This window comes from Osmia lignaria, chromosome 15, assembly GCF_051020975.1.
Source record: "Osmia lignaria lignaria isolate PbOS001 chromosome 15, iyOsmLign1, whole genome shotgun sequence".
Taxonomy (NCBI): Eukaryota; Metazoa; Arthropoda; class Insecta; order Hymenoptera; family Megachilidae; genus Osmia; species Osmia lignaria.
Window position 1 is genome coordinate 13320762 of NC_135046.1, and position 26519 is coordinate 13347280.

Genomic DNA, 26519 nt, shown 5'->3' on the forward strand with positions numbered 1-26519 from the left:
TCGAAGAAGGGTGGAAAAAAATTAATCGGCCGCGTGGAAAGTGAAAAATATGGTCGGTTGTGTCACACGCGAGAAAAACTCAAGTGTACTTCCTCTTTTAACTGTTTCGTCGAAAAAGTGTTTCTTTAAAAGATCTGAATCAAAACATGTGATATTCAAAATATTAATTCATCATTTTTTTTTGTATATATTTTCACTTTCATTTCAAATGAATTAATTTCAATAACTGGATCATCGATTCTTTTTATTCTTGCCGTTTTCACAAGTGGCTTCTGTCCTCGTGCCTTTGCTTTCAGTTCCTTTTGCAGTTCTCTGATGATGCACTCGTCTCTCCTCTTCACTTCGTCATGATCTCTCCTTATCTTCAGATTATTAGTCATTTACATTTCCCTTTTTCATTTCCAGTTCAAGCTTCGTTTGTCAAAGTAAAATTTCTTACTATGGCCATTTCATTTATTACTTTTCTAAATTGACACCCGTATGGCGGACCATGGAGAGAGCCTAAATTTAATTTAATTTTATATTTCATATTACTTTTATTTTCTAAATTTAACACTGTTCCTTTAAAAATTAGTCGTCCAATATATGAAACACTTTCGTTTGATTAACCGCTTTCCAAGGGTTAAGCATTTTTTATATTTAAAAAAATATTTTGTCCCGACTCGTTTATGGGGCTTGGCAGCAAACGTGTTAAAAATGCAAAAAGCCTTCTTCACCTGTCCTGAACTCTTACAAATGAATTTCCCACCCGAAAACGACTAAAATCTTGTTAGTTCAGCCGTGTGATGGTCTCATAGTGGTTTCGAATACAAGAAACGAAAAAAAAAAAAAAAAAATTCAATGCAGTGAAAGCAGTTGTCCAGTAAAGGTCGAAATCCCATCTGCCGATTCCTTTTTTCTGTTACAAAAGAAACTCACAGCAGGAATCGATTTCTTTGCCTCACCTTCGTCTAGAAGTCAATTGGACAAAATGGAGGGGAAAAAATGTCGGACCAGCTATTCATTATAACTTTGGACACCGTTTGAAGTATTTACAACAGGCTTATTGTAAGGAAACCTTGTCCTGTCCATTAAAAAGTGAGCAGAGTTTTATGTAAAGAAGAAAATAAAAGAGTGAAATTGGATCTGGTATGTGCGTACAGTTATTTCAGCACATTTATTCAGTTTATATTTAAAATCTAGTAAATATACGGGTATATGTGTATAAACATTATTTAATTTGTGTATCGACATTTTTAGAATAGAATTTTCAAAAATTAATTAAATTGTACTTTCTTTAGAATCTATTTTTGCCAGAAAGTGTACCTTCTCAACATTAAATTTAAGATATCAAATCATATTTGTATTAAACAGTGTAATAATGTACTTTAATAATACGTGTCTATTTACAGTAAAATGCTTAACATGTTAATATTTTGATTATGACGTTGAAATAAACAACACGATAATTATATAATTATATAATTATATAAATACACTCACCATCGACGAATACATCTGACCGCAGAAAATCCGTATTCAGCAGTTCCGCAACACTCATTATCTCACTCTCACTTGAAATAACCGAAGCGAACAGAAGAACGGGTCCAAAACGTTCCTCACACTCCGAGCCACGGGACACGACTAACTGCTGTCATCGTCTGAACATCCTAATCGGCTTCTTTTGTAACAACGCGACAAGGTTACGAGCGACGATCGCGAGACGTGGGACGTGAAACGGAAACTCACGATCAAAGTTCACGGAAACGAACTACATACATATATGTTTTGTTACACTTAAAAAAGAAGCGGAGACGGTCGCGATCGCGTCTCGAATGGAGGTCCATGGCGGATGCAACGTGACCAATCCCAGCGTCATCTATCCACCGCTAGTATCGATTTTAATCGATAGATCGCACGTTCAAACGAGGAAAGCGATAGAAACGAAGAATGGAATTACATATTTTCAATTCAATAAAAATGTCTAAGGAATTATTGAATTTTTACTATCTCATATCTATGCCCATATTTTTTGAAATTGTCAAGATGATGCGTCTCCTTTAAAGAAGAAGCTGATGGGATTCACAGTTATAGAGGGGCTGGAACATACGTCGACTTTAAAAGAGAAAAGCTTAGAAAATGGAAGACTGGTGAGATCGATGGGTAGCAGAAAAATGTGCATCGAAATTTATATAACGAGGAATTCCATTATGCCTAGCTCGATATCCTTGGAGGCAGTGGCTGATGGTGCCTGGTATCGGAATATCGAACAGCGTGCTTCATCGACCGAGATAAGATCCGTTTACATTTCGAAATCCCCTCCACTTCCTTCCAGCCTGCATGAATCACGATACTGTCGTAATTTAACTGAAAAGTAATTTTTCGTTTCACCCAACGCCGCCCAAAGGACCCTTGAAGTTGCGATGGCCAGATCAAGAGCCCGTTGAACATTTGGGGAACAGGAGTGTGCAAAATATTGAACTTTTAAAATTACAAATTTGGTAAACTGGAAGGTTGGAAATCTGGAATCAAATATATGATCAAATCATTTCTAATCTATTAATTAAAAAAATGTTTAAATTCCTTTAAATATATTTTAATAAATTCATAAAGTTTCAAATCAATTGATTTTATAGATTCATTTAAAAAAAATTCCAAAATGATTTTCCAATCGTCATAGTAGGGATGGTACAAGTTCTTGGACAGGACGAGACCGTTTCACAGTATAATGGAGAAACGGTCAAGGGAGAACAATGAATAATGCGACCAAGAGGGGTGGAGAAACGTTTAGAAACTGATTTTAGGCCGGCAAGAATGGTGGAAAGCTTGACTCGTTGTTTTGTCCACGGACAATGAGGGCTCACCGGAAATGTACAGTCCATAGGATGCTGATGGAAATCCAGACCCATTCGAAGGGCAGGAAGATTACCGGGTCTTATTTGAACTAAATGCTCCAGAAAATTTTGCTAATTTATTGGAATATTGGTCTACTACTATTTATTGGAAATTTAAAAAAGATGTCCATTGATCTTCTTACCATTTTCAAAAATTCCCAAATTTTAAATTTCTAGAAGTTCATAATTTTCTCCCTCCGTAAAATAAAAAGAGTACCTAATTTGAATAAACAAACGTCACTGTACGATAATGAAACAATTCGAATTCCATTAAAATGGCAGCAGTGTTCGCGTTTCGATGATAGATGGATCGAATACCGGTACCATCGGAGTTCGTTGAATTTTCAATGAGATACTGGAATATTTGGAGACTCTTTCCGGATTTCGTTACATCGAAGGCAGCTTGCTTCGACAGATGCAACGGGAGCAGAAATGGCGACGACGTCAGATTGAATTTTAACTGGAATCGTCCGTCTGTCGCGCACAGTTTTCACCGAACGAAAAGCGCATCTAACAAGAAAGGCAACACACGGGGATTTTCATGAAACTTCAAAAAGAAGCAAATATCCGACAGGTATTTTACTTTATTGTCTATCGTTCGTATCGAAAAGGTGGAAACATATTGTACAATTTCATGACATAAAAGCATTACGAAATGGCACTTATGATACATCAATTTGAAGCTCAAAGTATGCTGAAAATGATTATGTAAAAGATTGCAACGCACAATGTTGCTACATATCAAATAAGAAAACTTTACTGCAATATAGAATAGATGATAGCAATTATTACCATATCGTGTCTGGCAATGACGAATCAATAGTGTATGGTATCAAGATATTGTAACAGCTCACGGGGTTAATGCTGGATTAAGTATTCCCCTTTTGATTGAAATCGCTCGAATCTGCCGCAACCGAATAAATAAGCCGATGGCGGAATCGCGTGTGCAAACGAAAATTATATACGACACACAGAGTATTACCGTAATATGAATTTAAACACGCTGGATATTAACGGGTTCCGAGCGGGGCGGGGGCCCATCGCGAAATTCCCTCCCAGTTAAATACGACTTGGACCATTGTGTTTGTAAAGTTGTTAATTATAGACGGTGGATTAACCAGAGGATAAAATGTCCCGGCCTCGACATAGTCCGTCGACTAGATAATTCATAGAATTATTTAACATACACGGACAATCTCTTGAACAAAGTGGTTCCGTAACAATGAAACTAAATTAGCATTTTATCTGATCCTTTTTTTTTTTTATTTTTAATTCTAACTTAACTTTTCTTTTTACGACATAGGATTCTTCCAAAGACGCGATGTAAATTTTAAATTTAACTTAACGTATTTTAACCTAATATATTTTCCCATCAATTCCATAGAATAAAATTCAACATTTCAGAAACAAATTATATTTTTTATGGAAAGAAACAAAAATGATTGTGACTGGGTCGTTTCTATGAAATATCCAAGGTGAAAAATTTCTCGTCAACGCATTTTTATTCCGTTAACACAGAAGAATTATTTTTCCTTCGTGAGAGTCTCGTTGATTGCGCACGGTGATCGATGAATATCCTTGCTTTAGCGTTAGATTCATCAAGCATTCGGACGATAAATTTCATAAACGAATATAATAGAAAATTTCTCGTCCCCGTGTCGTGTCACCAGACAATTCGTTGTTGAACAAAAAAAGAAAAAATAATGGAAATGGAGGATGACACAGTTTCACGAGGGAACGCATTAATATTAAATGCGTAGCGGGCAAATAAATCGTACTTGGTCAACGAGCGTACAACCTGTACTCTTCCGAACAATTTAAACAATTCGTACAGAGAGAAAAGCATGAGAGCTGGTACGATTCTCGGGAAATATTCATAACATTTAACACGCGCCTCGTATTTCCTTTTAATCGGCACGTTATTCCTGTCGAACGGCAGGACCAAAAGCGGATTAAAATATCTCAAGTAGCGAAATTAACGACTAACATTTCGTTCGTATTCTAATAAATGCTTCTTTAATAAAGAAATATACTAAAAAAAGGTTAAAGTAAGCGATACCGTATGGATAACATAATAAAATGACAAGTTATTAAAATATTCTATCTACGTCTCTTGAATATGTTTATTATAATATACTGAAACGCAAAATTCTGGTCTAAACAAATGAAACAGGTTTACCGTAGCTCACAATTATTACGAATTATCTGTTTAATAATAATAATTGCATTTCAATGTCGCATGCAAATGAATACATCAGAAGGCATTTATTAAATTTCCGTGCTTTTAAAGTGATAACTCATATTACGAGTATCTTGAATTTTCGTATTAATTAATGTTGAATGAAAATTGTATTTAAAGCACTATATGTAGATTCTACAGATTGCTTTGTATTCCTCTATGTATAAACACGTCGTTTTGTGAAATGTCTATTATCAGTAAAGTTCTTAAAATAATTGCGTTCTTTATGAATGAATAATTAAATTTTTGTTTGTTCAACAGGCGTAGTACTGTATTTTTATCAAAATTGATTTTTAATAATTCTCTTGTAAACTGTTCCTTTTTTAGGTGTTTCTTTATACACCGTGTCAGGCGTCAGTTTTTTAACGCCATTTAAGAGGATAACCGTGTTTCAATAAATAACGATCCGTTGGCGAATGTATGCGAGTGATTCAAAAACCGACATTTCAGGAATGCTGAAGCTATTCGCGGTTTTCGAAACCGTCGAAATCGTTTCGTCGATAATCGGCCGGCATTCGATGAAATTCTGGAATCCTTGTTGCAATCACTGCAGAATTTCTATTACTGTACGGTGCATACAATACTTTGTCACAGTTGTCAAAATCCAAAAAAAGTTCATGACCGATCACTGATGATCAACTGTGGAAATTTAATTAAATAGTTAATCCACGAATAATGGACCATGGAAATAGCCGAATTTTTAATGTTCTAAACCTTAACACTGTTCCTTTAAAAATTATTCTTTCAATATTTTAAAAAATTCCATTATAGTAGACAACTCTTTTTCTGTTTTTATTTAATTTTTGAGATTGCATGATGAAATAAACGGCACTGCTTCATATTCCGACACCACCATGGAAAATATCTTTCCCATAAAACGAAGCATGACAGCATTTCGTGGAAAATACACAAGAGCATGCCCCGGTAATAATACTGGAGTATGGCGGCTAATCCGATTGATCGAGCGCTAAAGCGCGTTATTATCGCCTTACACTTTCGATGTTGTGACGTTGCACCCCTCAGACTTGTCGTGTCGGACCTATGGGTTTTCCGGGGCTGCGTGAACCATCAGTATTCCGTGGACACGGTATTCGATCCTGCGACCTTCGTCCATTGGCGTAATTACATAGAATTTTTTCTTTTGCACCGGACCTGGTACACATTTTCTTATTAAATGTGTCGAGTTCCACATATTGTTTGATAAGAATGTTATGAATGTTAAAAATTGCGAGATGTTGAAATTTCAAAATCCTGAAATTGCTTTTTATTATTTTAGGGTGCTCTGGGTTCGTCGTGACCCCCACCTAGTTACGCCACTGTCCCTGTCACCCCATATCTGTCCTCGGCGTATCCACGCACGACCCTGTCGACGTTGTCCCATGTCCATGTGTCAAGTGGTTAAGGGTGACGTTCTCACCCCGTAGGGGACACTGATCCTGACTTCTTTTTTTTTCATTCACGTTGAGGAAACATTAATTCTATCATTATGGGGTTGTAATGGGGTCGTAGATGCCCAAGTGCTAACACAATAGCACTTTGACTGCCACCTCTTACATATGTGGGTGACGTTTGAAATTTAAAATTAAAATGTGAGAATTAATATAATAATAATTAAATTTTAATTTTTAATTAGGTAATTAAATGAATTCTTCTATCAATACCTCTATTATATATTATTAACTTCAATAATTGAAAAATTTTTTAAAAAAGGATTATCAATTTTTATATTCACATGTGGTTGCTTCTGTCAAAAAATTTTTTTTAAAAGATTCTGCAAGAATTAATTCATTTTGTAAATTTGTAATCATCTGACGAATTATTTAACCATAATATCTGCATGTACCTTTGAAAATTTCTTTTGCGGTTAATGCGGTGTATAATCGTGTTGGTGCTTTCAAAAAATTAAAGGGGGAGAAAACGCTCGTTGGCACAGCGATGGTGATAGCGAGCGCGCAAAGGAAGGAAATTTAAAAAAAAATCATGCCAGGAACGTGGCTGACAAAGTCGTGTTTTTGCGCTTACTAATTAGTCGAGAAGTGTATGTTTTATTCGACTTTTTCAGAAATAGAAAGTTCTGTGGCTTGGAAACGGAAGTACCTTCCGGAGTCCCGTGTTCGTGCGAGCCTTTTCTTCTTTTTTTTCTTTACCAGCACCCGAGAAAACTCATTTTCAAAATATCACCGATTCTTCGTTTAAATAAAACGTTAAATTTTACCAGTAACATTTATCCATCCTAAGCGTGAATAAATTTTTTATTTTTATTTTTTGAAAATTGTATAATTTATCGATTCTTTTAATAGGACAAAAAATAAACAGAAGTATATTAACCCCTTTTATAATCTTTCTATGTTAATACGCTACTTAATACCACTACGTTTAAATATACCCCAGATGATGATAATATTATACTAGTTAAATATGGCAGAAAAAATGTGGAACATCCTTTAGGAATAAATTGAAGGATACATTATTTTTTCTTTAAAAACTAAATCCTTTTGACAAAAAAAATCTCAGCTAGAAATAAAAAGAGTGGAAGCAACGTGTGTCTTTTTAAATTCAAATCCTCAAGCTTCACTATGAAATTTAGTTGCAGGATTCGATGGACCTGCCGCGTCGAAATGAAATCGTGTTCGATTCAATTTCGTCCGCGATCCGGAATAATATCCGTGTTTCAATTAAACTTAATAAAATATCGATTCTTCTTCATCGTTTTATTTTTTCCCCCCAACTCGACATCCGTCGCAGAAATGAAAATGTAGGACGAGAAACGCTTTCATCTAGGACACTCGAAGCTCAAAAAGAGTACCGAGAGACGATATTCGTTTATGTTTTATAGACACGTGACACACACTGTGAAAATTTAGATTTTTGAATAATAGTAGCGGAAGAAAAATAGATTAAATATTGGCAACTTTTGTTGTTTTAAAAAAATTGAGAGGTACAGTTCCGTGCACGGATGCCTTCTAACGTAGAGGAAAGAAGATTACTCGCTTGACTCACTCGTACTTTAGCTTCGGCTCAGTTCGGCTCAGTTCGGCTCGTGTCGGCACTTCGACTACGCCTACTCATCGATCAGGTATACACTCGCGTACTTTCGTTTCGACTAACTAAGTTCGGCGTGCGTGGGCACATAAGACACGCCTACTATGCACTTCGGATGTACACATATGTACTTACGTGCATAGATACCTTCTCACAATTGAGAAAAAGCGTAGAGTTCTCATCACTCGTGTTTTGGCCTCGACCCAGTTCAGCTGGCGTCGTCATTCCGGCCACGCCTCCTCGTCAATCGGCCAGAAGGCTTCTCCTTAACCATTTATGCACGCAGATGTACACTTGCGGAAACTATTGTCCTCAAAGTCCATTCATTTTCTATAATTGCCAGAAGCGACAAAATAGGTCCAGTTAACCAGACGGCGTCGATCGAAGTGTGTCCTAGCTTTACCAAGTCCAATGAAATTCCAGCAACGGTAATTGCCGTGGTAATTAGATAATTGTGTACCAGACTTTACGATCGTTCCACGAACGGCGAATTCGTAACGAAATAATCGCCTTATAAAAGCTGCTGGCCGTTGTAAATGCATTTATCTGGCAAGAGCGAGAAGGGTGAGCAGGGGGAAACAGTTTCCCTCGCACCGATCGGTTCTTACATTGTTCTATACCGTGAACGTGCGAATTGATTGCTTATTCGGACGACGATTGATTGAATTCATTCGCTTGGCAAACGCGGCTCCCGGCCAATTTCCGGTTCGTTGTTTTTATCAACTTGTCGTCATTGTTTGTTCCTCGGCTGTGTAGACTGTTTTCAATGGACCGCGCCTTTAACCCTTTCTATAGTCCAACTTATTTTTCAGAATATTTTTCGACAAAACAATTCGAGACACATATTTCCTGGGCAATATCAATGTCATTTAATTTCAAATACAAAATTGCGACCTAATAATACAGCGATGAGATAAATAAGTAGAGGAAATGATAAGGAAGGTCTTTCCCTTCGTAAGGAATTACTTTCGCGTCAACCTAATAAGCAGCGAATAAGTAAAAATGGAATTCTAATTACGAAGAAGTTGAAGAAAAAAAAAAGAAAAAAAAAAGAAAACGAAGAACGAAGTTATTCCTGACTAATTACATCAGGTCTCATTCCACTACCTCTTTTCACTTCAACTACAATTTCCTCATCGTCCCTGGAAATTATGAAAAGGTCCTTTTTTATTAACTCGAACCACTGAAAAAGCCACAGGATATGCCTTGAATCGTTTCGATTTTAGATCAACAAAGAAAAAGAAAAGGCTGTTCCTCTTTTGTCCGATTCATCGAGCCCACTATTCAGTGAATAACTTCGTCAGTGAATAAACGGATATCTATCGTCATGTCAATGACGTAATTAGTAAATTATTTCTTTGTGTTTTTTTTAAATTTTTTCCTTCAAAAAGGTACAGGTGCGTTGGGTTATTTTCTTGTTACGCGCCGGGATATAGGTTGTAAGGGTAGAAAAAGCATCCTTGATCTGTTTCCTTCCCTTGAAGGATGTTTCTATCCATCTGAAGGTTGTATTTCTTCCTTTTCTCGTAGCCACGATGGCTTGTTGTCTTCGCGAAACGACGTAGAAAAATTTCCGTTTCCCTCTTCTTTTTACATCTAAGCGAGTGGAACAGACGACACGAGTAATTACACCATCGATCAGTGCACGAATGTTCTTGAAGCACGTACTAGCTGCTTTCTTTTTTATTGTTTTACCAGAATTACGAAACAGAGAAACATCGTTCACACCGGACAAACAGTGTCTCTGCGAGAGGAAGTTGCGAACACTTTACTAGCCGGAAACTTGTTAACGTTAGTACTTTAAAGGTTCAACATTCCATGAGGATCTATGGCTCTTGGAATATTATGGTCCTCTTTATGAATGGAAGAAGCTTATCGACAAGAGGCTCTTGTTTACACAGAAAAACGTATAATAATTGTATATGAAAAAGTAGAATTGACCCAATTAATAAGATTCTTATTTTTTTATTTTTTTATTTTTTTATTTGAGGAACTTTTGCAATAGCCGTCCTTCTGATTTGTTTAAAGCACTCTGTTACCTACCTCCCAGCCTGTTATTATTTTTTACACGATATTAAGCTGAAACCGTTCCCCACGATTTCTTCTTTTCCACCCTCGCGAGGCAGCAGGCGAAAAAAGCGGCTGTTGGGGTTTTCGTCGCACGACGAGAGCCGATGGGATGGGGCGGAAAGCGACGCGACATGGAAGCAGAAAGCGTGGAGGGAGCGTCTCTTTCATCCTTTGCCCAGTCATTCGTATCTATCGAGGTATAAACAGAAACGTACGACCAACCCTGCTATTTTGCGAATGTAGCACCAGCGACAAGCATTAACGACGAATGAGAAAGAGAAAGATGAGAATAACACTGGGGGGACAGATGCAACCGTAATGCAGGCTGCTACACGATTGCATTTACACGTGGTTGATAACGCTGGGGGAGATTCTGGAGAGGAGGGAAGAGTCAGCCCATTACCCTTCGTCTACTCAAGGCTTATTTTCGGACAAATTATTTTTTCAAAATGTCTTATCCATTCAACTGATTTTCCATTCTGAATTTTTAAATTACAAAAACTTTCTTATTAATCCATGTTCAAAGTTTTAATTTTGTTTTTTAATTAACTCTTGAACAGCGGAGTCTGGGTCAATCTTAATTGGAACTTACAAAACATACACAAGGATGTTAATCTAAATCTAATTGTATAATTTTTAAATAATTTTCTCTCTCCATCTCTAATTTTCTCTCGCCGTCCGAGAGTTAATTTAAGTAAATTTTATTAATTTCTTTGGACCACTTTATATATTTTTAGTGGATCTAGAAGAAATCAATTAATTGCAAATGGTCTCTACTATTCAACTGATAAGCTTGAAGGATATGGAAGAGAAAAGTTTTTGATTAAAGAGGACACGAACACAAATGACTTTTGACGATGACGCAACTAAAACGTGATTTTCCGGTAAACGGATTACGGCCTATCGATTGGCTATTGAAAGCTCGCTGTAACAGGCGCAGTCATATTAGGACGCGTGTGATTCGATTAATAATGCACGCTGACGGAAATTTAGATGAAAGTTACGGATTAGGATAGGCGGGCAGAGGGTGGATGGAACAGTGACGATTAATTGAAAACAGGCATAATTGAATCGCGCGAAATAATATGTTAAATGGAACGCTGAATGATCAGCCCTGCCTGCATAAACGACTTATATTTTTCAACATCAAATTCGATCATGTTTATACTCTATGGAATCATGTATCTATGTAATTTTGTGATAACAGATATCAATTTCTCTTGTTAATGCAAGATAGTGTTTATTAGTTTTCATCCATGAAAATGAAAACTCATCCGTGAGTAATCGAACAAACAATTTTCATACAAACTGGATGATTGGATTATTTACTGTTTGTCTTTCAATTGAATTCAAGTATAAAATTTAAAAAAATAAGAAATAAATTATTTCTAGATTGATTCCTGGTGGAATATTTTGAAATATTGAAATTTAGTTAATCAATTATTATAAGTTTCAAAAAGAATCAGATTACAGGAAATTATTAGGTAAATTGACGGATTGAATTTACTTTCAGCTACCCTATATCTAACCCTGAAAAATTAAATTAAAATTGTGGCTCTCCCTATGGTCCGTGGGTTAATATTTATGTTTATTTTCAACAGTGACATGCTAATGGAAACACTTCCGACGGGGTCCCTCCTTGATAGTATTCATAAAATGACACCATACTTTAAAGAAACGAAGAGGCATTTCCATTTGTCTTGAGAAGAAAGCTATACATGTATAGCTATGAAGAGGTTCGGTTAGTAGCTAAAATCCCAAGCTTCGCTTCGCTGCATTACTCCTCTGCCGTTTTCAACCATTCGGAGAAAAACCTTTCAACGTCACCCCTTTTACTTTATTTTTTTCTTTTTTTTTTTTTCGTCGCTGGGGAAGATTAAAACTGAACGCGTGAGTTACTGTGAAATTTAGGGTTAAATTCCGAAATGATGAGATGATGCACTCCACCAACCTTACCTTACTACCAAAGACGAAATTTTAAAAATCCTGGCATCAGGATTAATATCTCCAAGTCATACTCTAAATTGAACCATTTATTATTTCTTTTTCATACAAATCCAAATAAAATAAATTATTTTCGGCGTTATTTAAATAACTTTTACTTCAATTAAAACTTGAATTGTTATTTATAATTGAAATTATACGTGTGATGGTCCTATAAGCTGAATAGTAAACAATTTAAAATAGAATTCTACGAATTCCATTGATTGGAAAATTGAAATTGGTCCACCCCCTCTCTTTCCCCTCTACTTTTGTCTTTGTTAAAAAATATTTGTTTAGTAAACAATTGAAGGTGAATCTAGTCCACGCGTATCATTCGCCCTTAAACAAATATATAAAAATGTGTTTGCCAATATTTACATGAAAAAACGTTTAAACAAATGTTCGAGGATTGTTTATCTTTCATCCTAAATAAAAAACTTTTTATTTTTCCATGAAAACCAATTTTGGTTATAATTCTTTTTTTTATATATTAAATGAATACTTACGCAAACAATAACTGCTTATTTCCATCACTTACCTGAAACAGAAAAGAAATAAAATATAAAAATATTTGACATGGCAAATTAATTGCAAACAAATGTATAGTGGCATGTTAAGGGTAAATACAGAAAATTTTTCTCAATTTAATTTAACGTTTACCAGCCACGAAAGCTGGGGTCGTATACGTTTTGTGTCGGCCAACTGAAACGCACGAGCCGAGCGGGTATAAAAATCATGAATGGAGATAACAGTAGGTGAAAAAAGAGAGGCAGAAATAATTTTTTTTTTGCGGACAAACATGCCAGGACAAAATGTAATTTCGCTTAACTGCTGCTAGTTTTTCCTCTACCAAAAAATTGAAATTATGCGATTGGTAAATTTTTATAAATAAAATTTGAAATTTTACAATTTGTGAATAATTACTACAGTAACACTTGGATAGTCACTGTCGTCTATTGATAATTTTCCAAAATAGACTAATTGCAAATAAAAAATATTCATATTGCTAAACTTTTACAATTGAAATTTCAAGTAAAGAATTGTGATATTTTTAAATTTATTTCTATTTATTGATTACAATTAGAAATCATTCATTTCCATTTTTTAATTTCTTGAACTGATGAATTGACAAATGGTTTTATTAGTGTCACATATTGGTGATTTTAATGCATTTTTTTTACCTTACCTCTATCTACTGATTGCAATTTGAAAATTGGTAATTTAGCAGTGCACGATGCAGAAGCTTTCAAATATAATCCAATTAAGAGACTTTTTATTAGGTCGTCCGAAAAGTTCATGTCGTTTTCATAAAAAATTTATATTTATTATATGTAGATAATTAAAATGAAAATTTCCCAAAATTTCCATTTAAATGGAAGCAGTTAATATTTCATTTTTAAAGAGTGCAGTTTCTAAGGAGAAAGGATTTAACATTATTTAATATCGAGATTAATTTCCACTACGTATATTTCAGGTTTACCCTTTTGAAAGTCATTAGGCATAAAATCAACCTACATTCCGACCTAACACGCTTGAAACGAAGTCATTAACCGTTTAACTAAAGCAGCCATATTTATCCCTTTGTAGGAACATTACTAAAATATCAACAGTAGTTAGAATATCTATGGTAAAGCAAATTTCAAATTACCTCTTATTTTATTTTATCTTTTTCGTTGAAGGAAAAGAATTAATTTTGTCACATTCACTGTCGTTTTTTAATTAGTTGCTGACGAATCATCCGATCAGACTTTAACCAAAAACGATTGCGTGGAATGAAACAATATTAATCGGATTAGAATAAATCTTAATGGATTTTCAACGATGAAATATCCAATTAAATTAATCCGCTTAGCATTCCTCGATTAACATGGAATGTAATTTCTCGTGTGTTTAATGCCGATATATTTTCACCCCAAGACAAACAGATTCAATTAAAAAGAACAACGAATTCACATTGTTCTCCACCAAATTAATCAATTTTATTTCTATTTTTCAATATCATGTTTAAAACAACGAATTTTTCGTGTAACGATAGGTATTCACGAAACGTGAAAATTGCAAAGCGTTCGTCAGAATTCAGGTCGGAGCAACAAGTTTCGTGGACGATGGCAAGGGAATTCGAGGCCGTCGTGTCTGACCCGAATGTCGACAATTCAAAAGATAATATTGCGAAGCATGCGACCGTCAGATACGTCCTGCTAACTGTATATAACAATAGGACCAACCATGTCTCTCTAGAATCAGAAATAAACATATATCAGGTTGTTAGAACTTGGAAAGAGATATGTAAAATGATGGATGGGGTTATTTTTGAATAATTATTATTCTTTTTATATTTTTACAGCGCGTTTCTCATAATAAATATCATAGAAGGGATGGGGATCCAATTGCTCGGAATGGAAGGGGCACACCCACTGTTGCTCCCATTTCAAGAAAACTCCCTCATTCAAATGCTGGCCTCGTCTTTTACAACGACACCTGTAAGGGCAGCAACGACGTCCTGGATGTAATTCGCTTTTTATGATCCACTCGGACGTCCATTCTAAGAAGATTCATTACAGAGTCTAATAAAGCCTAGACGACGTACCGCTTGGTTTCCATTTTCCTGCTCCTTCCGAAAGAAGCATACTTCCGGTGTGACGTAAATTGAGCAACGTCGGGGCCAGAGCAAAGTGGGACGTTCCATGCCAAATCGATCAGACATTCTGATCAAAGAGAGGGCTTTGAGTGTAAGCTCGGTCTGAGATTGCCAAGGAAAAATCTAATTTGAAACTCTAAATGGAAGGAATTTGTATCCCGTTGCCTCTTTACGCGCCGGATACGAAAATCACCGGAACGGTGATTCTTCTTCTTTTGCAGCACGACCATTTCCGTTCCGTCGAGCCGCAACCCATGCGTAACACATCCAGTTTTCATCGATCCACCCTTGAAACACCAGTTTTTATTTGTTTCACGATCAGCAACCGGAAAATTGTTACAATGGCGCTGACTTCAATCTTGTCCTGGGATAGGTTTGCGGTAGGGAAATGTCCCCGGGGTAAAATACTTTCCTCGACTTCGTCTTAACATATAGATGGGGAAAGAATACACCTGTCCCAAAATGTATTGATTTTTACAGGGTCTTCTAATTTCGAAATAGCACTTTACAGATAAAGCTTCGGGCGACGTCGATCGATCAATGTTGGCCGAGTTCGAACCAAAGGCTGGGTATCTTTAATTTACAAAATTGAAAAGTTCTTTCGCCGCCGCCGCCGACGCGGCGCTCGGAAGATGTCGTCCTCGTTGTGAAATATCGTTATTGCGTAGCTTCTACACCAGGTAAGTACACCCTAAAACTTTCCTTCCTCCAATGAAGTAAGGCTTGTAATTATTTGTTGATGATACTTTTCAACCGGAAATGGACAAAACTTTCAGCCAGATCCAGTAAGAAAGCATCGTACCGTATGGCGCCGAGTTTTGGTGACAGATGGCGACCAAAGTCTGGAATTTACAGCAAACGTCAGCTGATGTTGCAATTATTTCTGCCATCCAGTTTTCCCCTTTACTACGAAACTGGCCTTGCAAATGAGTACAACTATTTCTTCTTGAAAGGGCACTCGCTCGTAGGCTTGTGTATGTACCTGTCGCAAGGGGGTAGGGGCTGACACTGGTCACTTTATTCGTTGAAATTTCCAGCGACACGTTGGCAATATTGGATTCGCAATTCGAGCGACGGCCGTGTAAATATCGATTACGGGATTGCTGCGATTGAACGAGCCGACGAATGCATCGAAACGGATGCTCTCCAGCCTCGTGTTAATTGATTCTCTCTGGATAATGGAACGATTTCGGGAAAGTAACGTGATTTACTCTCCTCTTCAAGCAACTGTTATTTATCGAGAGTGCCTTCTCAAAAAAAAGTGTTCTCTTTTCTTTGAGGAAGATCCAGTAACGACACGAGTACGACAAGAAATTAGAGAGCGCCTATCCTGTATTTTCACCTCTGCCATTGCAATATATCATGATAATATTTTTGCGATGGTTAATTATTTATTTACGAACGTTTCAATGCTGGTTTGCAATAAAATATACATATTTCACTCCGCAGCGGTAAATGCTACCAGAATTCGAACAATAACGATGAGTATCAGCAGGATAAAATCATTCGCCGTTTCAATTTCAATTCCAGCTGATAAAACCAGTCGAATTTCCATACAGATCTAATAGGAATGATAATCTTGAACGTTACACGCTTTGACACCACTTTCCCGGCCACAATTTCCAGCGCTGACGATTCGCTTGTGTAATTCTACGTATGTACACGGTGTCCCAAAAAGAAGTACACGGAATATAGACAAATTGACAAGCGATACATCCCTGAATAGCGTAGGATGCCGGCGGAAAAATGAACTTCCGATTGTCGATCATGAGAAAATCTGACAGGCCCAAATCGCAAAATGATAGCTGCACCCTATTTCTGAACCTATCTGTAGATCTCATCGATAGCGTCCGTTCGGTTGAATCGATTAAACAAACACTCGTTCGTCTATTTGCCGGTGTCGAAAGGGTAAAAGCAGGCAGATTCTCCGAGTATCGAGGCGCGGTGATCGGACAAACGCGTTTCTGTTCAAAGCGACGAACGATCAAGATCGCATTAGTCGACCGCGTTCCAAGGGGGTATATAACGATATTCCTGGGGCAATAACGAGGCGGACAAGGCACAAGGGAACGGCGCAACAGAGAGAGCACAATTTCCACGTCATTCAACGGCCAGAAAATGATCAATTAAATGTCTGACGAGTCTGATGCAGCCGCCTAGCCAGCGGGGCTGCCTCTCTCTTTGTCCCGTCACGCAAAAACCTCCAAGAGAATTTCCGCGGACAACCGGTGTCCCTTCCCTCCTCCTGCCGCGACGCGAATTCGTCAAAGCGGGAAAATTCAATTTCCCGACGCGACGCCGCCGCGCCGCGCCGCCCCGTTGCTCGCATCGAACGTCAATAATTCTGACGATCAAACACGGCACATAATTGGCCGAAACCCATGGGACAGAGTTTATTGTTTACACACGATGCCGAGGTCTAGACGACCCACTTACCGTTCTTTTCAATCGGCACGTAAGTAGATCGCGGCAATTACGAGAATGATTTATTAGCCTTATCAAGCGCTTATTAAGGATTCGTATGCGTGCATAAACTGTCTATCAGGGACCATAACTCATAGCCGGACCCGCTATTATACAACGCGATATCAGCGCGCAGGGCTGACTTCTATTAATTTTATCGCGTTATCAGTGTGCCGCTGGAATTTCTCGTTGCAATGGCGGACGCCGTCATTAAACTCTGATTTATTGGCGTCTCCTCGTTCAGACCTGGTCCTCCTCCTCCTCCTCCTCCAGCGTCCTTGTAAAGTGGATGCGGGTCTGGATGGGATTAGAAACATCAGGGTCTCAAATAATCCTTTCGGGTTCCGAAGGTCTCCGAGAGGAGAAATGGTGGACATCAATTGATTGAAATTTATTTTCTCGCAAGTTACTGCTACGTGGAAACCTTTTGTGTAACCAGCAGAGAATGCAAACAGAAAGGAGCAAAGGCAACGACGACACACGGGGGTTAAGCTTTAGTCGGCTATTAATTTTGTATTTCGCTTAAACACGCGACGATGGGACTGCACCAGACGGAAATTCATTTCCAGAGTTTCTCTCTCTCTCACTCTGTCTCTCTACGAGAGACCACGACTCTTATTGGATTCCGAAACCAAGAGAAAGAGGCCTGCAGTACGGTGCTCGCTCAGTTACAGAAGTGGTTTATCGAAAGTTTAAATTATTTCAGCCGCGTCACGATCGAGAGAGAAACGCTTGATTCTCTGTCAGACTAGAAGAGAAATGGGCCAGAAAGGGGCGGAATGTCAAGCGGGAGCTGCGACACGTGTAAGATTTAGGTGACGATAGATACCACGGAGATTTTCTTCCTTAGAAATGTGACCTAACAAAGTTATTGCTATAATTTTCCATGTTCAATGGACTTTTTTTCTTCCTTGCAGTATTTACGTCATGATTTAAAAGTATTACAAAATGATACCATCAATTTAAAGCTTCAAGCTTATAGGAAGCCACTTGCCACTTGTAATGAACGATGACCGATTTCGATGCCTGTAAAATTTCACGCCATTTCATTTGACATTTTAATTTGTTAAATACAGGAATAAAGAAGAAAACAAACGATCGCGAGGTTCACCGTCGAAAATGTGAAATTAATAATCCAAAGAAGCACTCTGCTCAGAAGTGCCTTCACCCCTTTGGACAGAATTAGCCTCGGTAAAAAGGCCACTTCGTCTTTGTCGAAATTAAAGTAGAGAGTACCGTTTCCTTTTCTGCTGTATTTTCTCAAGGACACTACCGCATTCCCAAACATTCGTAGACACCTACCTGGGTTGATCAATTTTTTAAATCAACCCCAACGAAACGAAAAGTTTTTCAGGCCAAGTACTCTAGGTATATTTTCCCGCATATTCTACAGAAACGTTTCTTCCAGAAACGAAGATATTTTTCATCGATTTCTTCGTAAGACTAAACGGGTAAATTCGATTTGACGTTGAAATAAAAGTTTGCAACTGTGTTTTGTCGTGATATCTAGTTGCATGCCGGCAGGAGAAATAGCTGAACGAGCATCATACCGTTATTTGCGATTAACTCGCGAGAATTTCCGCGAAAACGCTCTTCCGTCTGGAATCTCCCGTGGAATTTCGTTCCGGGTCGCGGAACATCGATTTTCCGAGATGGCGAGACAGAGAGAGGCATATATAAGGCCAGGAACCAACCGCGCCCGTTTGACGAAAGATTCTCTTGCATCCCTCTCTCAACTACAACGTTCTTTTCCCAGTCTCTCTGTAACTTTCAATTCCTTTTTTTTTTTCAGATCCTTTCTACAATGTCTATTTCCTTCGCTTAATTGCCTTTTTCAACATTCTGGCAACGGGAAGTCTGTTAATAGACTTTTCTGACATCAACGGTTATTGACTGGAAAGAAATTAAATTGCGAATCTTTGTACATGATTTCATGACAGAAAAGTATCTCAAAATTGCACTTATCCCATGTCATTTTAGAATTTAAAGTTTACTAAAAATGGCTGCATTAAAAAGAACGCTTATTTCCACTCGAAAAATCAATATCTCTTAATTATTTTACAGACAGTCATATAAAAATTAATTTACTCAAACTCCACCCATACGGTATTTCATCCAAAAGAAGCATAATTAACAAAAATAAACTATCAAGGCTAAGGATTCTTCAACACCTGTCACCCTCCTATTAAACGTCGTTTAACTTTCCCTAGTGGTCTAATTAACCGGAAAGAAGCGGCAAACGCCTGTGGAAGGGTGCGCAGTGTATACAACAATTAACTCGATTAATTCACGCGGCGTTCCAGTCGAAGACGTTAGCTTAAATTCACCGGTAAGCTCGCCGCCTCCTCCTTCCAGACTTTACCTCCCTCACAAACGCACACTAGATCTTAAATAAGTATATAGTGTATATACGTATATGCCAGCGTGTATCGTTTCGCGACACTCACACGGCTCGCGGACGAAGCAGCCGCTCGCTTTCACACGAACACTCCAACCCAGTTAAGAGAGACCCAGTTTCCAGTTGTGCAACTAAGGAACGACGCGGAGTTCGCTGCGACGACAAGAAGCAACGAGTACAATTAGCTTTCGTCGACGGAATCCGTACGACACCCTGAAGAAGACTCCGGTGAAACAAGAATGAGAATAAAAAAGAAAAAAGAAAAAAGAAAAAAGAAAAAAAGTGAGCCCTGCAAACAGAAGAAAACGAGGGTTTGCTGGGAGAGGGCCTCGGTGAAAGGAAGAAGAGGCAGAAGAGGAAGTGTACGGAGGTCGAGGGTGCGAAACAGGAAACGGCAGGCTAGAGAATTTTCCGAGGGAGATAAATAAAAAAGTTGCCGAGATTCCAGCATTATACCGGAGAGAAGAACGGAAGCAAAAGCGGCTGGCCAACAACCATGAAGACGGACGACGAGGACATCCAAGTTCTTCGAGTTATGGTGTCGATAACTTGTACGTAGCCAGAGATATACGGTATATGTATAGGGTGTCGTGTTTGGAAAATAAAATTTCGGTCTACATGGCGTCGGTTTTAACACTTCACGCCTACGTGTGTAGATATACATACATATGTACATACAGCAGAGGGTAACAGTTTACAGCAGATTTTAGTGCGAAAAATTTTCGAAAATTTTTACTTTCAGGTATTAATTTTTCCAACACCCTATATACAGATTTCTAGACGAACCCCTTCGTCGACCGACCCAACACGTCCTTTTCCTTTATTCCGCTTCGCTTTTCGCCCCACACCCTCCAAGGACGTGGGCGTATTTACAAAAGGACGCAGTCTATGGGTCTGAAACCCCGTGAGCTTGAAAGTCTCCACACACTTGGGCTTTTCTTATATTTTTCTTCTTTACTTCTCCTCAGATTCGTGAATAACGAAATATCAGAATGCGTTCACAAAGTAAACGTGAAAAATCAAAGCCATCTTTGAGAATTTTTTTCGGAATTTTTCGAAATTGTATAAAAAACGTCGATTTTACGTTTGTTCATGAAGAATACCTTCCCTCATCGTCAGTATCAGAAATTAGTCGCGACATTGAATTTTCATCGACAGCTAATTTCACACGAGTTCGTCATAAATTAATGTCCCTCGCTCGCGGCTAACGCCCACCCTAACCTCTTCCTCTTTCCGTTTAAACTAATTTCAGGAGATAATAACGGAGACGATGAGCTTTGAAAATGAACGGTGGCGGATAATCGATACGAGGCGCTAGGATTATTTCCTGATAGTAAGGTGTGTTTAATAAAATAAGCATCGAAATAAATTTTTCTTTCTCACGTTTCGTTCATTATATTATTCATCTCTGCATAATTAAAATGACTGTACATACTCTGTGAGTAGTCGAGACACTCTCGAGACATTTCATTTCAAAGTCTGTAAATTATTGCATCAATTTGTAACTCTCCATTTATGCGAATTAAATTAACCTGAATATGTCTGTCGTTCTTCTGAAAGACTGATTCTGTAAAAATTTAATTAACATTCACTCGTTTAGTACTCAAGCAGAGGGATGATAATTTTCAAAAAATCATAATTTTCAAATAAATTGATAAAAATGAAAAATTCCAACGTTATTTTATAAACAACAGTGTATACTAAATTGCTGTGAAAAAGAAGAAATTAATTTCTCTCGTTATAACTATTTTTCCTACTCTTCTAACAAAATTACAATATTTCTTATTCTCTTCAAATTTATTTATTTTTCTCACGCACTAACCAAACATTCCACCATTTTTTATCCATTTCTGTATCATAATATATTTCAAATAATAAAAAATGATAAGAGAATCGAGGGAAAAAGAATGAGGAAGATGGATGCACGGTTAAATAGAGCAGAAGATAAAGAAGTAAGAATAACAGAGGGGGAATGATGAAAGAAAATTGAAGGAGAGAATTGTGTGCAACTTATGGCATGATTCCAGAAAACCGTACCCACCATGCATTATGGCTAGCCGAGTGTTTTGATAAGTATTTGTGTTTATGGCTGTATAAAACGGAACATAGCTCCAACCCCCTCATTCTCCTAACCAATTCTGTTCTTTCTATCAGCAAACTGGTCATTTTAAGTTGCGTTCCAAACTTAACTCACAATCAGATGAAAACAGCTGATAGATGTTCGATTTAAAATAATAACATTGTATAACATTCATTTTTAAAGGAACCGTGTAAAATTTAGAAAATGAAAAATTAGTGTTGCATTTATAATTTTTCAGCTCCATAAATGCAATAATTGTTATAAAATTCATTAATTATTTTGAAATTAATTTTCCATAAGTGTGAATAAAAATCCAACAGATGTCTTAGCCAAAAATTGACAACAAGCTCGTTACACGGCTATGCTTCATTAACCGTTCCAGTCCACTTTCGAGCAAGGCTAAAACATCCACCGGAAACGCTTAATCTCTCTCCTTCTCCGCCTCTTTTCGTCAAAGTACCAACTGTACACGTTCCTTCCCTCCGGCCATCTATCTCGTTCCTCCCGCATTCCTTCAGCATCCCATTCGTGAAACATCCTTCGCGTTGGGAGCCGCCATTAAAGGTTGTTTAAACTAGGTGAAAACATTAATACGAGGGCGTAGAAAAACCAATATGAAAGTTCAGCTTCCAACCACATAGCAATCCATAATTACGTACCCTTGGAAAATACCAACTGAACTTGATGATTTTTTTGCGGAGAAATAATAAAATTAACAAGAACTCTGTTATATACATTTTTAATACATATTTTTAACTATACATAAACATTTTTGGACATTCTATATTTAGAAAAATGACGGGGATATAGCTGCCTCAAGGGAAGTACTTCTAAAGAGAGGATCTATTTTGACGCCATTATATCTCCGCCATTTTGATGAATATGGAATATCTAAAAATATTTCTGTATGGCTAAGGATATGTATAAAAAAATGTATATAACAGATTGTTTATTTAGTTGATGATTTGACGGAAAAAAAAATAATTTAGTCGCATTGAGGTACATGTGTGTTAAAATTACCTCTCTGCTACGATTTCAATGTACTTAACATTCAACGGCTTTGCCGTACAAGCTTGTTTACCATTTTTTAATCGCTTACAAGCTCGTCGGATTACTTTGTATCGGGGCAAGAGGCATTAGCGGATATTTGCTAATGTTCGAACGGCTAATTGTACACACGGCCGCGTACGTTTCGCTATAATTAACACCGTTTCCACGTGGATTAACGTTCGTCCAACATACATACGTCCGTTCCAGTGGGCTCTTGTGATACGTATCAAAATCGTTCAAACGGTGAAAAATGTCCATTTTTGGAAACATGGAGACTCTTATTTTGGAAATATACAGATTGTTTGAAAATAATACCAAAACATGGGACAATTTTTCAGAAATTCTGTCAAAAAATGGAAATAATTGAAAAACTGGTGTTCTTAGAAAATTCAAAAACAAGATATACTGATAAAAATAAAATATACAGAAATAAATTTTTGAAATGTTATTTTATCTGAATGATTCAATTGTAAGTATTTCCTTCTGAATTAATATTCTGCCCGCTAATTGTACAGAATAAATTATTATATAAAAATAATTTTCATGTCTGTGTATGTACATACATACACGAAGGTAGACGAAAACAATTGGAAACTTTCGGCCAGTTAATGAGAAGATTAAATCTGCTTAACCGTAATGGTATGAAGCGACTGTATTTACCGATGGTGCAAACACAAGTATTTAATTACACATCAATCCTGAATTCAATACTGTGCTTTCAAAATGTATTATAAATTTTTGTTAATTATTTATTATAAAGGATATTTCTATTCTTAATAATTAAAATTCATTATTGTAATAATAATAATGTAAGGTATCAAATTTGGAAATACGAAAATCAATTATTTCTATTTTTAATAATTAGAATTTACTACGAAGAAAGCTTGCAATTTGAAATTTAAAATTTGGATATTAGTTCTAATAATAATCTCACAAGGCACCCATTCACCCTTTTACTTTCGAAAATGAATTCTTCACCATCTTGCTTTCACAAAGCAATTTATAAGCCACGTATGACCGTCATTTGTACAAAAAAAGAAAAGAAAGAAACATAGGGGTTTACATTCTTCAAAAGCAATAAATTTGGAAGCATAGGGACGAAAAGGGGTGGCAGCTACCATAATCGTGGTGAAGGTATCCAAGCAAGTTGTAAAGCAATCCAACGGTTGGAAGACGAATGCCGACAGGTATATTTACGGCCTTCGCGTTCTTCCATCGGGCCCACAAAAATATTGGCCGACCGCATTCATCGAGAACTCTCAATTACGGGAAAAAAGCAAGCCATCAACGAAACCGCAAACATGCGTCCGTGCAAAAAGGTACATCCGGTGCGAAATACCAGTTTCCTTCGTTCATCAACCAGAGCAGCAGAGAAAACTTAAAAAATTTCACAATTTACGGTTTAAAAATTGGAAATTTTATATTAACTAAGAATTTTAAGTAAATCTAAGGTTAAGCTTTCGAGTGGTGTGAATAAGGGTAAAATTTTTCAAGTGACTCACCCTGTGTACTTACACCATGGGACATCCATATGGGAGCAAACAGGCGGACTGGAGGTCGGCAAACGAACAGATATTTTAACCTGTCGTTGGATACGTTCGAGTAGATACGGGCTCCATCGTGTACATACAAGAACCATCGATTTTTGTGTCCACCCCCCAGGGTACGGACAGTTCCGGGCATTTCTAAAATTCTGGATGAAACCCACTCGCGTCATTTCATTTCCAAAACAGAAAATTTGGATTATGCAAATGCAATTTTACAAAAGTAAAAAACAGACTTCTTTTTTCCAAATGGCTTGTTAAATGAAATGGCCAAGTTTGTTACAGACTTTTAGATGCGCCTACATGCAATGTTTGTTGCACCAACGAATGCAAGCAACACTGATATATATCATCGTGAGAACGTGCATATGGTTGCATGCAAACCAATGCCCCGTTTAAACATTCTGTGGCGAGATATCAAGATTGGAGGAAGTATCCATTTAAAAAGTATCTCGGAACTGTTTTCATTTCATAGTTATCTGGTTGGCAGGCAAATCGTTTAATGTAATATAAGCATGCGATATGGATATGAGGCGTAAGCAAACGGGACTATGAAATATCTGTTTATTAAAACGCTTCGTATTTCTTCCTCATAAACTTTTCACACGTTTGAATTCGTAGTTAATGCACTTTGGAACTGCATCATTTAATTTTAAACCAATCAACGCTTCGAGGAAGACGAATGACGATAGAGTTTTCGTACATACACCTTTTGCAAAAATTTCAAACTATAAATTTAACCCTCTGCAAAAATCATCCCTTTTGAAAACGCTTCAAAGATCAAAGAAACATTGTTCCAAAATTCACCCTTAACCACAGGGCGTTCAGCCCCTAAGAAATCTGCAAAAGTTCCATCAGCATGTTTTTCCTAAGCAAAGCATCTCTAAGATTAATTCCTCCCTTCGGAAAGGCTACTCGCACGCGTTCTCTGGCAGATATATCAACCGCAAGCGGATACATTCAGGGGTGGTTTCATCCCCGGCGAAAATTCCGACTGCAGTCCACGTAGCCTATTGATTGGCGAACGTCGAGCATGGACGAAGATAGAAAAACAAGGATAGGGTGAAACGAGGCCCTGAAGGGATGACATAGGGTGGAGGCCGGGCTCGATTTGACCCTTGTATGATAATACGACGGCAGGTAATTTCCGGATTCTGATACAGGGGTAGAGTAATGGGAAAAACGGTAACCCTACTGTCATATCCGTTATGGAGCTGGACGAACGACTGTTTGTATTTATACGCATTACACCACCCCCACTACCGCACTTCTCCATGGTCCGTGCAATCGGTTTTGCAGAGCCAGGTGGTAATTGCTCGCTCGAGGGGTGGAAAAAATGGGAAACATTTAACGGCTTTTGAAACGTTCCTGGGTGTACTGGTGGTCACGGTGTGAAGTGATTCTTCAAAGGAGATGTTGAAAATTATTTAATTAATAAGCTTCAAAGAGGTTACTTTCTGGGTGTTAATAAAATAAATGTCCCGTTTAATTTACGTTTGCAAAATTAATTAATAATTTGCAAATTGAAGGTCAGAGTTAATTGATCAATTTCAGAGGGTTCACTTTCTATGGTAAATATACTGGGTGTTAAATTACAATTTGTATCATTAACATTTTAATAATTGTATTATGTATAATTAATATTTTAATCGGCCCATTTACAGCATGACAATTCAATCCTATAAAAATCACTATTTCCTTCTCTAATAAAATGAAAATGGCGTCGTACACAAGCGACAGCTAAAATAGGATGGAACAAAGGAGACAAATAGAAAAAAGATATAAAGACACGGAAGAAATGTAAGAGGGTAGATGCAGACGTTGCACAAGAGGGTGTCTAAAAGCACCCCGAGTGTCGATCGCCAAGGGAGGGTTGTTTGTGTATGCATGCAAGAATGAAAAGAAGGAGGGTTGAGATAGTCGACTTCAAAGAAGATAACGATCTTTCGCTTGCGTTAATTACTGGCTGACAAGGATGAACGACCTACCTATCGTGCTAGATCCTGATCAAAATTGATTGTTCCAAGGGAAACCGTGTGACTGGTGGCGATCGAATCTTAATACAATGACCGATAAATCATCTATGATAAAATGTACATTCTCTGGGAATACGCCTTTAAGATCCAGTTCCATAGAAAC

General features: G+C 37.4%; 1 protein-coding gene and 1 long non-coding RNA gene across 7 annotated transcripts in view; one reads left to right on the forward strand and one right to left on the reverse strand.

Moving 5' to 3' along the window:
- LOC117608376 (uncharacterized) overlaps positions 1 to 26519 on the reverse strand; it is a 113203-nt gene that overhangs the window by 45057 nt on the left and 41627 nt on the right. Inside the window, exon 2 of one of the 6 annotated variants that reach the window (XM_076692690.1) lies at positions 12714 to 12745. The exons of 3 other annotated variants lie outside the window; for them this stretch is intronic. Coding sequence is in view for 2 of the 3 variants with exons in the window: in XM_076692691.1 (XP_076548806.1) it covers positions 1483 to 1497 (15 nt within the window). In the remaining variant the exon portion in view is untranslated. Of the gene's footprint in view, positions 1 to 1482; positions 1873 to 12713; positions 12746 to 26519 lie in introns of those variants that run through there. 2 more of the 6 variants (XM_076692691.1, XM_034333413.2) reach the window with 2 other exon arrangements.
- On the forward strand, positions 20922 to 23509 carry LOC143306108 (uncharacterized). The gene is made up of 3 exons (XR_013063524.1): positions 20922 to 21044; positions 23044 to 23305; positions 23410 to 23509. It is a non-coding gene; the product is annotated as an uncharacterized LOC143306108 (long non-coding RNA).